General features: G+C 42.1%; 2 protein-coding genes and 1 long non-coding RNA gene across 3 annotated transcripts in view; all 3 read right to left on the bottom strand.

Moving 5' to 3' along the window:
* LOC115777567 (leukocyte immunoglobulin-like receptor subfamily B member 3A) overlaps positions 1-13,993 on the bottom strand; it is a 41,376-nt gene extending 27,383 nt beyond the window's left edge. Inside the window, exons 1-3 of the mRNA XM_030725499.1 lie at positions 13,791-13,993; positions 13,035-13,301; positions 12,513-12,851 (exon numbers count right to left, since the gene is read on the bottom strand). Of these exons, the coding sequence (XP_030581359.1) occupies positions 12,513-12,851; positions 13,035-13,301; positions 13,791-13,911 (727 nt within the window). The 5' untranslated portion in view covers positions 13,912-13,993. The remainder of the gene's footprint in view (positions 1-12,512; positions 12,852-13,034; positions 13,302-13,790) is intronic.
* On the bottom strand, positions 3,213-3,983 carry LOC115777587 (uncharacterized). Its single transcript, XR_004019654.1, has 3 exons — positions 3,911-3,983; positions 3,692-3,742; positions 3,213-3,432 (listed from the first exon to the last, which is right to left on the bottom strand). It is a non-coding gene; the product is annotated as an uncharacterized LOC115777587 (long non-coding RNA).
* Positions 13,994-15,266: 1,273 nt separating the features above from the next.
* Positions 15,267-16,203, bottom strand: part of LOC115777557 (basement membrane-specific heparan sulfate proteoglycan core protein-like) — a 40,725-nt gene continuing 39,788 nt past the window's right edge. The window contains exons 6-7 of the mRNA XM_030725489.1: positions 15,571-15,649; positions 15,267-15,489 (exon numbers count right to left, since the gene is read on the bottom strand). Coding sequence (XP_030581349.1) covers positions 15,267-15,489; positions 15,571-15,649 — 302 coding nt within the window. The remainder of the gene's footprint in view (positions 15,490-15,570; positions 15,650-16,203) is intronic.

Raw genomic sequence — 16,203 nt, 5'->3', positions numbered from 1 at the left:
GTTCACGAGTAAATGAGGAGCGGGAGAATTTCAGCTGGATCAGTTCAGTGTCTGCACTGCACTGATCTGTCCTGGTGAAGTGAGTGCTGAGCATAAAAACACAGCTTTCAATATACTGACTGATCTACGTCCCTACCCTCACCTATGGTCACGAGCTACGGGTAGTAGCTGAACGACGTGACTGCAGATACAAGCGGTGGAAATTAGCTTTGTCTGAAGGGTGGTTGGCCCCTCCCTTAGAGATTGGTTGAGGACTGCAGCCATTCAGGAGGGGCTCAGAGTAGAGCTACTACTCCTACACATCAAAAGGAGCCAGGTCAGGTGGTTCAGTCATCTGACTAGGATGCCTCCTGGACACCTCCTGAGTGAGGTGTTCTGGGCATGTCCTACTGGGAGGAGGCCCCAGGGCAGACCCAGGACATACTGAAGAGATTATATCTCTCTGGGGACGCCTTGGGGTCACCCAGATAAACTGGAGGAGGTGGCTGTGTTGGATCGTGATTTGTTCCTTTATGGCCGAAATGAAGTAGATTCAATCCTGTATAAGACTCAATTAAAACTAAAGTTTCCAAAAGAAAAATCACAGGGATGAGCAGGCTCCAATGCAGGCTGTTTATTAGACATATTGGTTACACAAAACACAGACAGTAACAGAATATAAGACAAGAATACTCACACACACACAAACAGGAGAGGAGAAAGAAGAAGAGAAAAGGGAAGAGAGAAACCGAGAAAGATGCAGAGACAGGAAGAGAAGAAGAAGAGCAGAACAAGAGAGAGAGACAAAGAGGGGGCGCATCAATTTATAATCTGAAGATGGTAACTGCCCACTCTCCTTTCATCCCTCTCAATTTTCATAAATTGTCGCCCCCTCCCAGAAATTTGAACCCCAGCCAATCACATTTTGGGGCTCTGCTAACTTTCTTCCCAGGAAAGAAACACACGTCCCCAGAGTACCCAGTAGTTTACAACAGCTCTGGCAGATGTCATTATGGTGGATCTTCTTCCCACTTAACTAAAATTTATACCCACACTAATTCATATTACACAAACACAGGTGGGTCTGCAGAGCTCAACTTTTGGGAGGCCCACTGTCATAAAGTTACCTAAAATACACCACGAGGTGGCAATGTCATGTGAACCAAAGATGTACCTGAATCCCACCAAGGCCTTAAATATAAATGAGAAATATCAAAGTAAAAAAAATAATTCCCAACAACTGAGGAGAGGGAAGTCTAGAGTTCTCTGCTTAGACTGCTGCCCCAGAAGAAGATGGATGGAAGTTTATTAACTTATTCCATGAAAACTCTTATTTGCTTACAGATGTGTACATAATTTGCATTTTTAATTTTTTTAAACTCTCTCACTTCTTTGGCCTGCAAGGGGCTGACCTTCCCCTGCAGACCCATCTTCACCCCAACTCTCCTAAAAAGAGACAGAAAATAAAGAAAACATGTCAGCTGTAATCCATGGATGAAAACTTAGGAAAATTAGAAAGGTGATACAACAGGACACACAATATCCCACAGAAATGATGGAAAGTGGTCTCCAGCTTCAAATAGTTGGGCGTAAACCTCAGTAACAACCTCACCTGGGGCAACAAGACTTCCAGTCTGGTCAGGAAGGCACACCAACTTCTCTACTTCCCCAAGAAGCTGAGGCGTGCTGGACTTGGAAGTTCAGTCCTCTCCTCATTCTACAGATGTGTGGTGGAGAGCGTCCTGTACTCCTGCATCACTGTGTGGCATTGAAGCTGCTCTGCAGCAAAGAGGAAAGCTCTGCAGAGAGTGGTGAAGTCTGCACTGTTGGACTGTTGGAGTCAGCTTCTCCACCACCACAGACATTTACACCTCCAGATGCAGGAAAAGGGCCACCAGCATTACAAAGGGCCCCACACACCCAGCACACACACTTGTTGTTGTTTAAGCTGAATGAAGAGAGTCTGTAAATAAAAGGGCTCCAGGTATGATCGCCCCACTGCCTCTGACAGGCCATTCTGGGTATTACACCACTATAACAAGTCCATAATAACAGAAAAAACTCACACAGTCCAAAATATTTGTCAGATAAAACTGACATAAAGAAAGTGTTTTTATTCATAAATACATAAACCACATGAAACAAAAATATCATCACATTACTCTGGTTCTAAAAACACGTTTTCCCTCCTCTGATACACACACCTTCATTTTATACTCATGGCCACCTTTTACTGTCACAGAGGGGTTGATTCTTTCTCTGGATGAATGAAACTGTTGTGAAGAGCTACAAACAACAGACGGGGATTATTTAGCTTCTGCAACACGCTGTGGTAAATGACAACCTCTGAAGTCAAAGTCTTTAACCTTCATCATCACAGCTCTGGGAAATATTTAACACCCAGCCAACCAGATGAATCATTTGGACTATGACTAAATTGCGCCCTCTGTTGGTTACCAGCTCTAAACACAGACCAGTGATTATATTTGAGAGGTGTGTTTTTTATCAGTGGAGACAAAAATTGTGGTGATTGCAGAAATATTTACGGTTGATATGAACTCACTGCTGAAATTTTCATGTGTGCAGCTCTTCTTACACTGTGTGTGTGTGTGTGTGTGTGTGTGTGTGTGTGTGTGTGTGTGTGTGTGTGTGTGTGTGTGTGTGTGTGTGTGTGTGTGTGTTGCTTTTGGAGTTTTCTTTCTGCTCTTTTTGTAACACTTGTTTTTGGCATCATGTGTGAGAACACAAAACAACTCAACAACAACCTCTGAGCTGTTTAAGTAACAATGAGTGCCTTTAAATGAACGCTCTCTTTCAGTGGATTTATGCACAACACTGAACTGCTGTAAATGTGCTCACTCTGACACACAACAACAACAACACAACACAACATTTATAGAACACTTTTCTTAACAAAGTTACAAAGTGTTTCCAAGAAAGAAATTTATGATATGACAAAATTAAAGAAATAGTTAAATGGATTAGTTCTTATATAACACTTTTCTACTCTGAGCACTCAAAGCGTTTATACAACACGTTTACAACAACATGTATACAACCCATATTCAAACAATGAATATGAGTAACTAAGCTGTAAATGTCTAACATTCACACACATTCATACTCCAATGCTTGCATCAGAGAGCAACTTGGGGTTCACCATAAAAACAGATCTACAGCACATTAAAGTTCATTAATATTATGACTAATAAGAAATGAGTGAAACACACTGAGGGATTCTTTCTGAAGGAAATATAAACTCAGGCTATCAGGATCATTGCTTTGAATGAAAAATCTGCTCCTTTTCACTCAAAGTGACGTCAAGTTTTTAAGTTCCTTTAAAGAGAAAAAGATAAAAACAGCTAAAGAGCTGCTGTTAAGATTTTAGAGCTGTGGCTGAATTTGGATTCACATTATAGTAGTCAGAGCTCTCCTCTGGGTCACCACGTTGTCCTGTTGAGGTGATCAAATGAAAGCATTTAAAAACAAACACCCTCTGTTTGCATTTATTATCAGTCAGAATAATTAACAATGTAGATTTTACATTTCAAATCTCAGAGTTTGTGCACTCACTCGTCTTGTTAATGACTTTGAGCTGAATCACAGATATAATATATAAACTAATCATCTTATTGACTTTAATGTTAAACACAGTTATTGTATAATCATCCAGCTTCCACAAACTCTGTATTAATGAAAGTGTGTACTTTACCATTTTCAGTGTTTTCAGAGCCTCTGATTGTCTCATAGACACAACGATCACCTACAGGTCAGAGAAAATCAGTCACCTCATGTCTGTGATACTAATTTAAACACAGTTTCAAACAAGTATTCTTGTTTCCTTCAACAGAGTTCAAACTGCAGCAGATGTAATAATTACAGTCTGGATGCAAAGAGCATCAGAATATTTTAAAGTAGATGAAAAACTAACCATGAAGAAGAGAGGAGTACACTTGCTGCTGATGTTCATCCTGATTCACCGTCTGCTCATTAGCAGGACCTTTATTAAAAATGGAAAGAAGACATTTGCTTTCACACGATTGTGTGTTTTATTCTGCTGTAACTCATTTCCACTTCAGGACCTTATGATCCATCTGTGAGTTTAATGAAGTCCCACCTTTGGACCGTCTGCAGCAACACAACAAGAGCAGGAGGAAAATAATGATGAATCCAAAAGTCTCTGGAGCTTGAAAAAGGCGACTGGACTTCTTTTTGTTTCTTGAAGACGTTTCACCTCTCATCCGAAAGGCTTCTTCAGTTCTCAACCAAATGGTGGAGAGACCCAGGTATTTAAACCCCTGTGGGCGTAGTCCCCTGGAGGTGGTTATGACCCTCTATTGATCATGTGCTTGAACACATGTGCCCAGGTGTGAAGGGGGCGTGGGTCATATTCAATCAGTGGTTTCAGATGAAACCAACTTAGGACTCCGCTCCATTGTTTCCTGTGGCCTATTGAGGTCACTGGAACAAAGGTGTGAATGGGGGTTGAGACGTCTGGGAAGGGAGCTCAGGACAGCACTGTAAGCGGGGGAAAGTTGGTGACGTAATCCACCTCCTCTGTTCAATGATGGTTGTTCACAGTGGACATAGATGGCTTCTTTCACTCCTCTTTCAAACCATCTGTTTTCCCTGTCCAAAATGTGGACATTGGCATCCTCAAAAGAGTGCCCTTTTTCCTTCAGATGCAGATGTACTGCTGAATCTTGTCCTGTCGAAGTGGCTCTTCTATGTTGTGCCATTCGTTTGTGAAGAGGCTGTTTGGTTTCACCAAAGTAGAGGTCCGAGCACTCTTCACTGCACTGAACAGCATACACTACATCGCTGATCTTGTGTTTGGCGGGTTTGTCCTTGGGATGAACCAGTTTTTGTCTTAGGGTGTGACTTGGTTTGAAGTATACTGAGATGTCATGCTTGGAGAAAATTCTTCTGAGTTTCTCTGACAAGCCTGACACATATGGGATGACAATGTTGTTCCTCTTGTCCTTCCCATTCTCTGTAGTTTGTGTTTGGCCTTCATTCCTGTGCATCTTAGCTGATTTGATGAAGGCCCAGTTGGGGTAACCGCATGTTTTGAGGGCTTTCTTAATGTGTGTGTGTTCCTTATGCTTCCCTTCTGCCTTAGAGGGAACACTTTCCGCACGGTGTTGTAGGGTCCTGATCACCCCAAGTTTGTGTTCCAGAGGGTGGTGGGAGTCAAAGAGGAGATACTGGTCTGTGTGTGTGGGCTTCCGGTAAACTTCAATGTTGAGGCTTCCATCTTCCTCGATAAGCACCGCACAGTCCAGGAATGGTAACTTGTTATCTCTGGTGTCCTCCCTGGTAAAACGTATGTATTTATCCACTGAGTTAATGTGACGAGTGAAGGCTTCTACTTCTTGGGTTTTGATTTTGACCCAGGTGTCATCTACATATCTGTACCAGTGGCTAGGTGCCATCCCTTTGAAAGAACCAAGAGCTTTACTTTCCACTTCCTCCATGTAAAGGTTGGCTACAATGGGAGACACTGGGGAGCCCATGGCACATCCATGCTTCTGTCTGTAGAATCCATCATTGTATTTAAAATATGTTGTGGTAAGGCAGAGATCTAAAAGTGCACAAATCTGATCTGGGGTGAAGCTGGTTCTGTTCAGTAAGGAATTGTCTTCCTGTAGTCGTCTTCTGACGGTCTCCACTGCCTCAGTTGTAGGTATGCAAGTGAAAAGTGAAACCACATCAAAGGACACCATGGTTTCATCTGGATCCAGTACAAGATTCTGGACCTTGTTAGTAAAATCTGTAGAGTTTTCAATGTGGTGGGGTGTGATGCCAACAAGCGGTGATAAGATGGTGGCGAGGTGTTTGGAAATGTTGTAGGTGACCGAGTTTATACTGCTGATAATGGGTCGAAGTGGGACTCCTTCTTTGTGGATCTTTGGGAGTCCATAAATGCATGGAGTGGCTTCTCCAGGGTACAGGCGGTAGTAAGTGGGGCGGTCAATGGCTTTTTCCTTTTCAAGTTGTTGCAGGCAGCAAACAACTTTTTTCTTGTAGTTGCTTGTGGGATCACGTCTCAAGACCTCATAAGTATTGTTGTCACTGAGGAGTGTAGTAATTTTGTTGTGGTAATCCGATGAATTCAGCACAACCGTGCACCTCCCCTTGTCGGCTGGCAGTATGGTGATGTTTTGATCCTTGCTTAGGGCTGTGATGGCCTTCTTCTCCTGAATGGTGAGGTTGGATGGAGGAAGTCTTGCACTGGCGAGAGTGGCTGAAACTTTCATCCTGATCTGTTCTGCTACAGGATGAGAAAGTTTGTTATTTCTTATAGCGGTTTCTGTTGCTGTGATGAGGTCTACTATAGGAAGCTGTTGTGGGGCTATGGCAAAGTTGAGTCCTTTGGCTAGCACATTTTCTTCTGGTTTGGTGAGGACCCTGTCTGATAGGTTCTTCACCCACTTTCCTTGGTTTCCATTGCTTATCGTGTCGTCCTGTTTGTTAACAGATGAATGGTATGCCTTGGTTTGCAGAGTTTGAAATTTACGTAGTTGTCTTTCCTTGCCTTTGATGTGTTGTGCGAGCTGGGCTTTGTCCACAAATGTAGAAACTTCTTCTGCGATGGTGTGAGGTAAGAGTGATGAGAGTTTCTGCTGAGTCTGGTGGACCAAGGCATACCATTCATCTGTTAACAAACAGGACGACACGATAAGCAATGGAAACCAAGGAAAGTGGGTGAAGAACCTATCAGACAGGGTCCTCACCAAACCAGAAGAAAATGTGCTAGCCAAAGGACTCAACTTTGCCATAGCCCCACAACAGCTTCCTATAGTAGACCTCATCACAGCAACAGAAACCGCTATAAGAAATAACAAACTTTCTCATCCTGTAGCAGAACAGATCAGGATGAAAGTTTCAGCCACTCTCGCCAGTGCAAGACTTCCTCCATCCAACCTCACCATTCAGGAGAAGAAGGCCATCACAGCCCTAAGCAAGGATCAAAACATCACCATACTGCCAGCCGACAAGGGGAGGTGCACGGTTGTGCTGAATTCATCGGATTACCACAACAAAATTACTACACTCCTCAGTGACAACAATACTTATGAGGTCTTGAGACGTGATCCCACAAGCAACTACAAGAAAAAAGTTGTTTGCTGCCTGCAACAACTTGAAAAGGAAAAAGCCATTGACCGCCCCACTTACTACCGCCTGTACCCTGGAGAAGCCACTCCATGCATTTATGGACTCCCAAAGATCCACAAAGAAGGAGTCCCACTTCGACCCATTATCAGCAGTATAAACTCGGTCACCTACAACATTTCCAAACACCTCGCCACCATCTTATCACCGCTTGTTGGCATCACACCCCACCACATTGAAAACTCTACAGATTTTACTAACAAGGTCCAGAATCTTGTACTGGATCCAGATGAAACCATGGTGTCCTTTGATGTGGTTTCACTTTTCACTTGCATACCTACAACTGAGGCAGTGGAGACCGTCAGAAGACGACTACAGGAAGACGATTCCTTACTGAACAGAACCAGCTTCACCCCAGATCAGATTTGTGCACTTTTAGATCTCTGCCTTACCACAACATATTTTAAATACAATGATGGATTCTACAGACAGAAGCATGGATGTGCCATGGGCTCCCCAGTGTCTCCCATTGTAGCCAACCTTTACATGGAGGAAGTGGAAAGTAAAGCTCTTGGTTCTTTCAAAGGGATGGCACCTAGCCACTGGTACAGATATGTAGATGACACCTGGGTCAAAATCAAAACCCAAGAAGTAGAAGCCTTCACTCGTCACATTAACTCAGTGGATAAATACATACGTTTTACCAGGGAGGACACCAGAGATAACAAGTTACCATTCCTGGACTGTGCGGTGCTTATCGAGGAAGATGGAAGCCTCAACATTGAAGTTTACCGGAAGCCCACACACACAGACCAGTATCTCCTCTTTGACTCCCACCACCCTCTGGAACACAAACTTGGGGTGATCAGGACCCTACAACACCGTGCGGAAAGTGTTCCCTCTAAGGCAGAAGGGAAGCATAAGGAACACACACACATTAAGAAAGCCCTCAAAACATGCGGTTACCCCAACTGGGCCTTCATCAAATCAGCTAAGATGCACAGGAATGAAGGCCAAACACAAACTACAGAGAATGGGAAGGACAAGAGGAACAACATTGTCATCCCATATGTGTCAGGCTTGTCAGAGAAACTCAGAAGAATTTTCTCCAAGCATGACATCTCAGTATACTTCAAACCAAGTCACACCCTAAGACAAAAACTGGTTCATCCCAAGGACAAACCCGCCAAACACAAGATCAGCGATGTAGTGTATGCTGTTCAGTGCAGTGAAGAGTGCTCGGACCTCTACATTGGTGAAACCAAACAGCCTCTTCACAAACGAATGGCACAACATAGAAGAGCCACTTCGACAGGACAAGATTCAGCAGTACATCTGCATCTGAAGGAAAAAGGGCACTCTTTTGAGGATGCCAATGTCCACATTTTGGACAGGGAAAACAGATGGTTTGAAAGAGGAGTGAAAGAAGCCATCTATGTCCACTGTGAACAACCATCATTGAACAGAGGAGGTGGATTACGTCACCAACTTTCCCCCGCTTACAGTGCTGTCCTGAGCTCCCTTCCCAGACGTCTCAACCCCCATTCACACCTTTGTTCCAGTGACCTCAATAGGCCACAGGAAACAATGGAGCGGAGTCCTAAGTTGGTTTCAACTGAAACCACTGATTGAATATGACCCACGCCCCCTTCACACCTGGGCACATGTGTTCAAGCACATGATCAATAGAGGGTCATAACCACCTCCAGGGGACTACGCCCACAGGGGTTTAAATACCTGGGTCTCTCCACCATTTGGTTGAGAACTGAAGAAGCCTTTCGGATGAGAGGTGAAACGTCTTCAAGAAACAAAAAGAAGTCCAGTCGCCTTTTTCAAGCTCCAGAGACTACTATGACCTGGATAACTGAGAATCTACACAGACACGATGAATCCAAAAGTTAGTCGAACAATCATCAGAACAGGAAATGAAGAGCTCTCAGCTGCTGTAAATAAGAAATGTTCAGTATTAATAAACATAAACTGAACTGAATTTACAAAGTGCTTTAATTTAAAAAAAAAAAAAAACTTTGAATATTAAATCCTTAATCTGGAAAAACAAGCACACGGTTGCAGTACATCACAAAATAAATGAGGTACATGAATAAGAATAATCAATCTACAATAAATCAAAGTAAAACCTGCTTTGATCCTGCTCACCTTTAACTAACATCCAGCTCTGTGGTGACTCTCTTCCTGAGTATTCACACTTGTAGAAACCTTCATCAGACTTTGACACTGCAGAGATCTTCAGCTCCTCTCGGGTATCACTTTGAATAAGTTTGTCATTGTGATAGAAAAACACATTGGAAAGTATTTTTTGTGTCCTTAAACTGCAGCTCAGACTAACAGAAGCTCCTTCAGTCACAGGATGAACAGGACTCACCAGGATAGGAGCATCAGGATCATCTGTGACACAATCAAACACAGTTGTTTCAGTCAGATCAGCTGGTGCAGACTTTTAGAAAAAGCTGACACACAATAATAAGAACAGATTGAACAAATGTTTTTCATCATGAAGATCTAATATCTGATCTTGAATATTTAAAAACTTCTGTATGTGTGATAAAGTCTTTGACTTCCTCTTAAGGTCTGGGTTATTGTTGCTGCAACAAGACTGAAGCACAACAAATGCTCCATTCATTCAGTCACAGTAGTGCTATACAGCCTCCTCAGTAAATGTGCTGCACAGTTCAGATTTACAATGTGACTGTGAAGATGATGAGTTGCAGCAACAGGTGAGAAGTTAAAGTACTGAGTTAATGAGGATATAACATTATGACCACTGACAGGTGAAGTGAATAACACTGATTATCTCTTCATCTGTTAGTGGGTGGGACGTATTAGGCAGCAACTGAAAATGGGTCAGAGCATCTCTGAAACTGCAGGTCTTGTCGGCTGTTCTTGATCTGCAGTATCTGTCAAAAGTGATGAACCAACAGGGTCATTGATGCATGTGGGGAGTGAAGGCTGGCCCGTGTGATCTGATGCTGAATAAGTTCATGCTGGTTCTGATAGAAAGGAGTCAGAATACACAGTTTGCTGTGTTTGGGACTGCAAAGCTGCAAACCAGTCAGAGTGACCATGCTGACCACAGAGCGATGGAAGAAGGTGGCGCGTGGTCAGGTGTGCATGTGTGTCACTTACGTGGGAACACCTGACACCAGGATGCACTATGGGACTAAATTAGATTATTATATTCATTTTTATATGAGGCTGCTGTAGCAGTGAGGTGTGGTTTGAGCACAGCTGCAGGAGGAGAGGTGGGGCAGAGTAGTTCATGGAGCTGTGCACAGTGCAGGTAAAATAAAGAAAGTTTGCTGCTCTGAACTCCCTGACTGGCTCTGCACTGACGAGAACTCACATACAGCAGAACCTTTGATACAACTGCACCTTTTTACATGATACACTCTGATGACACATCTTGAGCTTCTTAGCAGTTTATTGCAAAATAAACATTTATAAACTGCTTTATAAATGTCAAGTGAAATGAGACCAACAACCAAGAATATTATGCTGCTTTGGTGAGACGCATAAAATTAAACTAATTGTCATTTGTGTTTGTTTTGCCACTTCACACACAGCAAAGCTCATGTTTCTAAATCACTGAAATACAAGAAGAAAATGTATAATAACATACCCTGTACAGTGATGTTGACTGCACTGCTGAACTCTCCTGATCCAGACTCACACCAGTACACTGCAGTATCTGACTGTGATGTGTTGATGTTACATGTGGATCCAGTCATTGTCCTACAGTCAGAGTTCAGTCGGCCGTCCTCAGTGAACTTCTTCACTCTCCACTCAGCAGAGTTTCCCTCACAGGTCAGTGAGACAGAGTCAGAGGTGAAGTGTTGCACTCTGTCAGGACTCACTGTGAGAGACGCTGCTGAATGAACATCTGGAAACATGCAGGGAGGAGACAAAGCTCACAGATGTTAGGATTAAAATATCACATATCATTTGTTTGAAGCTTTTTCTGCTCATATTTCAATCAGTGTTAATTTTGTCAAACGATCATTTTTAACTTGAAAACTCAATCAGTCTTTACACATTACAGACTCAACAGTCCAGAATTTAAAGGGAAAAAACAGAGAGATAATTTTCCTACAGAGAGACAGCTGCACTGATGTCTCCTCAGTGTTGGTATTAAATCTCATACTTGTTAAACCCAAAATAATTGCAAATAAATTCATAAAGTAGATTTGTTAATACAGCTTTAAATGCAGTGACTCCTGCAGCTGCAAACATTTCACTGCACTGAACCATCTGGGTCTCCTCAGTAATAATCTCATGGCTTCATTAGAAGCTGCTTGAAGTTTCTGTAAACTTGCTTTTGTATAGTTTGTCCACAGTGTGCAGAATACAGAGGTGTACAGCAGCTCTGCACACAGAAATCTTCACTCTGTAAATGTCATGTGATCTGTAATAAGACATCCAAGATATGTGACCTGATTACTGACAGTGAGATTATTATCAGACACACTGACCTGCAGACCAGACAAACTTTGGTTCACTGTGATCAGTGTGATACTCTGGGTCTCCTCTTCCAGCTCTACACACATATCCTGCTGTGTGTGTCTGTCCATCAATGATGTAGGAGTCCTGTGCAGTCCCACTGCCATCAGGTAGCAGCTCATAACTGTAGGATTTCTCTGATAGATCAGGAACAGCTTTATACCAGTAGAAGCTCCATCCTGCAGACGGATGTTCAACCTCACAGTTCAGAGTTACTGAGGCTCCAGGACTCAGCCATGATGGAGACACAGTGAGGACAGGACGGGGTTCATCTGTTCAATAAAGATTTTCTCTCAATGTTCAGGGTTTAAAATGTGTGTTTAACACATAATTGTGGATTAAAAAGACAATTCATAATTTATGGGACTACAGTTCAGTTCATGTTGTAAATTAGATTAGAAATGGACACCACAGTAATTCTTTCTGATTTATGTGTCAGAGATTCAGTGATGATCTCACTGTACTCTACATGTACCATCCCAGGACCTTACTTAGAGGTGTCACTAGGTGGCGCATTACACACACACACACACACACACACACACACACACACACACACACACACACACACACACCCCCGGGGGGGTAAATGCTGCAGGAACTGGATTTAGGAACACACCCATCCCATGGCCAGGGGGCAACAATCCCAAGTATTATGAACTTTAAGAGTGAGACTATGTAAACATCTAAAATATCTCAAATCTCAACATGTAACAATGTTTATATTCTCAGGTTAAAGGAGCTTTGACTCTATTTACTGTCAGAAACTGTCAGTGTGACTGAATCACTCCACTCTGTTGTTTTATGCACATGAATGGCAAAAAGGTTCAAATACCATCAGCTATAACGTCTTCATCTTATTCATTAAACAATAATTTGACTGTATGTTAAGTTAAACTCACCAGTGTTCCCAATCCTGACTGACTGACTGTCCTCTGTGTAGTAAACTGGGTCTCCTCTTCCTCCTCTGCACCTGTAGAGTCCTTCCTGTGAGACTCTGATTTGTCCATTTGAGAGGAAAACTGCATCTTGTGTGGTCAGAGGTTCAGAGTGTTTCTCATCTCTGTACCAGTAGTATTTCCATCCAGATGATGATGATGATGATGATGATGATGATGATGATGATGATGATGATGATGATGATGATGATGATGATGATGGGTTCACAGAGCAGGTCAGGGTCACTCTGCCCCCTACTGGAACAGCTGTGTTATCAGCTCTCAGTTCAGCCTTTGGTTTATCTGCAGTTCAGTTTAGAACAAGAACAGAACAAGTAAATGAATCAGAACAATTTAAAGAACTGGATGGAAATATGTCGATAATAAACATCATTTATTGAGCAAACACAGCTAAAATTTTGTCACAAAAGTATTTTTACTTATTTAGATAAAACAGATAATCTGGATGAAAGATCTCCAACTTACATGATACAGTCAGTTTGATGGTATCACTCCACCCTGTTAACAAATAGTCCCTTCTGCCCCTGCATCTGTATCCTCCACTGTCAGACTCAGCAGCTCTGCTGATTCTGTATTCATTGGATGTTGGAGGTGTGTTTAACTTGGCTGGACTCCATTCATACGTCCACTGAGTTCCTCCACCTCCCTGAATCTCACATCTGACAGTGACTGTCTCACCGCTGAATATCTGAGTCCAGGATGGCTGCAGGGTCACAGTGGGCTTAATGGGAACTGTTCACATAAAAATATCCAGTTAGGAGACAAATAGAAACATAAACAGTAGAATCAGTGTTCGTGTTATGGACGAGTCTCGGGGGTCCAGTCCTGCCCAATAAAGTCACTGTGGCTCCTCAGCTGAATTCTACTGATACTCTTCAACTATCAGTTATACTAATTCATACAGTTTGGTAATGAAAAGTTTAAACATCCATATCCCTGATAAGTTACTGCAGTGAGAGCTCAGCTTAATTATTCAGGTCACAGCAGTTTAGTGCTTCTGCAGCCTGACTGAGGAGGACACTGAGCAGACGGGTCTGTGCAGGTCACACTTTGGGAAGTACCCCTCACATCTGTCTGAAACTAAAACCAGGTCATTTCACTGTGCAGTAAATTATAAAAGTTTCTAGGTAGAATTTGACTTTCATGGTCTTTGACTGTTCAGTGAACAGATGGACAAACAGTGCAGCTCTTTCAGAGTTTGGAATAAAACACTAAACTCACCAGTTTCCTCCACAGTGACTTCATTGCTGTCCTCAGAGAAGAAAGCTGGATCTCCTCTCCCTCCTCTGCAGTGGTACAGACCTCCTCCTCTAATATCTCTCTTTGCTTCATTTCCTCTCATGAGCTGAGCTTCAGAAGAGACTGAATCACGTCTGAACCAGTCAAACTTCCAGCCAGCAGAGCCCTCCACAAAGCAGCTCAGTGTCACGCTGCCCCCTGCTGGTATGACCTTTGACCTTTGTGCTGTCAGTGTGGCTCTGGGTTTACCTGCTGTTGAGTTTACAGGAAAAAGTTCATTAGATTGTCTCTTGCTTCAGGAAGAACTTTGTTATAGAAATGATCACACTTTACACATTCACTCAGTCATTTAGCTTCTAGCAGCAAATAGAAAATATTTAGCTGCCTGTGACACATTAGACTCAGTGTCTTCATACTAAACTACACTACAGACTCCCTCTGATTTATTCTTCATCTATACAAAGACAAATGTTGCACATACAAATGACTTTTAGATGTTTTGTGTCCTCTGTACATTTTCCTTTAATAACACTCTAAAGTGACTCTACACTGAATGGTGTCTTTTCTTCCTGTGGGAGCTGCAGGGGGCTGGATCAGTGCTGGAAGGAGAACTGCAGCATATTTACAGCGAGCCTACTCGCCCACATCAGTGTTCATTAATGTCCATCATTATCTTTGTCATTTGGCTACGACAGTAAAATCCAATCAAATACAAAAGCAGCATTTAACACACTGTTTGAAAACAGGGAGATTCACAGCACTGTAGGTACTGTTTCTGTTATTGTTAGAGCGCTGTGACCATCAGTCATCAGTGACGTGGTTCCCACACTCAGGTTTATGTCATTCTCCATCATTTTATATTTCAGTTACAATCATGTGTACAACTGGTCCACAGAGAAAAGAGAAAACCTTGTTGCCTTTCGACCTTGTTTGGTAAAAACGCACCTATAACCACACGACCCTGTTGAGATGTGGGTTTGTATAAATAACGTGTTACCTGTGCTGTTAAATCTGAGGAAGGGCAGCTGTAGCCCGAAACATCACTCTGTTAAAGGTATTTGTGTTCCAGGAGCTTTTTAGGGTTCAAGGTAAAAGTTGTAAAAAAAATTTTATCCCACATAACTCAGAATTCACTATTTTAAGAATGAGCCCATTTTAGGAAACTTGTGAAATATGAGATGATGGAGTTTTATTTTAAAATGCAAAAGGAGCCAAAATGGCAGCTTTGGCAGTTCTTGTGTTAAAATGTTCATTTTAGTAAATCTGATTTACAAACTTAAACTATACAAATATGTAAAACACCTCAAACAAATAACATTCCTGACAGTGATTCTCTTCATTTCACATGACTGTTCATGATCAACGAGTTCCAATAACATCATTATTACAATGACAAAGAGGTCACCATGAGATATAATGTTTTTTGGTACTCATAGTAATCCTGAATTTTCAATTTATTCAACACTGTGTGTTGAATCCAAACTCACCAGTTTTCCCAATCCAGACTGACTGACTGTCCTCTGTGTAGTAAACTGGGTCTCCTCTTCCTCCTCTGCACCTGTAGAGTCCTTCCTGTGAGACTCTGATTTGTCCATTTGAGAGGAAAACTGCATCTTGTGTGGTCAGAGGTTCAGAGTGTTTCTCATCTCTGTACCAGTAGTATTTCCATCCAGATGATGATGATGATGATGATGATGATGATGATGATGATGATGATGATGATGATGAGGATGATGATGATGAGGATGATGATGATGATAGGCTCACTGAGCAGGTCAGGGTCACACTGCCCCCTACTGGAACAGCTGTGTTATCAGCTCTCAGTTCAGCCTTTGGTTTATCTGCAGTTCAGTTTAGAACAAGAACAGAACAAGAAAATGAATCAGAACAATTTAAAGAACTGCATGAAAATAATATCACAAAACCTTGATGATGGAGACACAACACACTGTACAACTGTCACACACAGTACTCATTTTGATCAGCATTTTGAACCTTTAATATTTACTTTGCTGTATTTCAAAATAATTAAAGATATATTTCAAAAGCTGTAATTAATCTGAAGTGTGACTGAGTTTATTGATCAGTGATGAGAAGAAGAATCTAGAAGGAAGTTAAACACTTCCAAATCCTGATGAGTCAGAAACATGTGGAAATATTAACATTTCTGAATCTGACAGTATGTAAATAATTAAACACAAGAACACACTTGCAGTACATCAGACAGTACACAAGGAACATGAATATGAATAATCCATCTACAATCAATCAAAGTAAAAACTGTTTTGATCCTGCTCACCTTTAACTAACATCCAGCTCTGTGGTGACTCTCTTCCTGAGTATTCACACTTGTAGAAACCTTCATCAGACTTTGACACTGCAGAGATCTTCAGCT

Source organism: Archocentrus centrarchus, unplaced genomic scaffold (assembly GCF_007364275.1).
Source record: "Archocentrus centrarchus isolate MPI-CPG fArcCen1 unplaced genomic scaffold, fArcCen1 scaffold_57_ctg1, whole genome shotgun sequence".
In the NCBI taxonomy this organism is placed as follows: Eukaryota; Metazoa; Chordata; class Actinopteri; order Cichliformes; family Cichlidae; genus Archocentrus; species Archocentrus centrarchus.
This window is presented reverse-complemented; position numbering and strand designations above follow the sequence as displayed.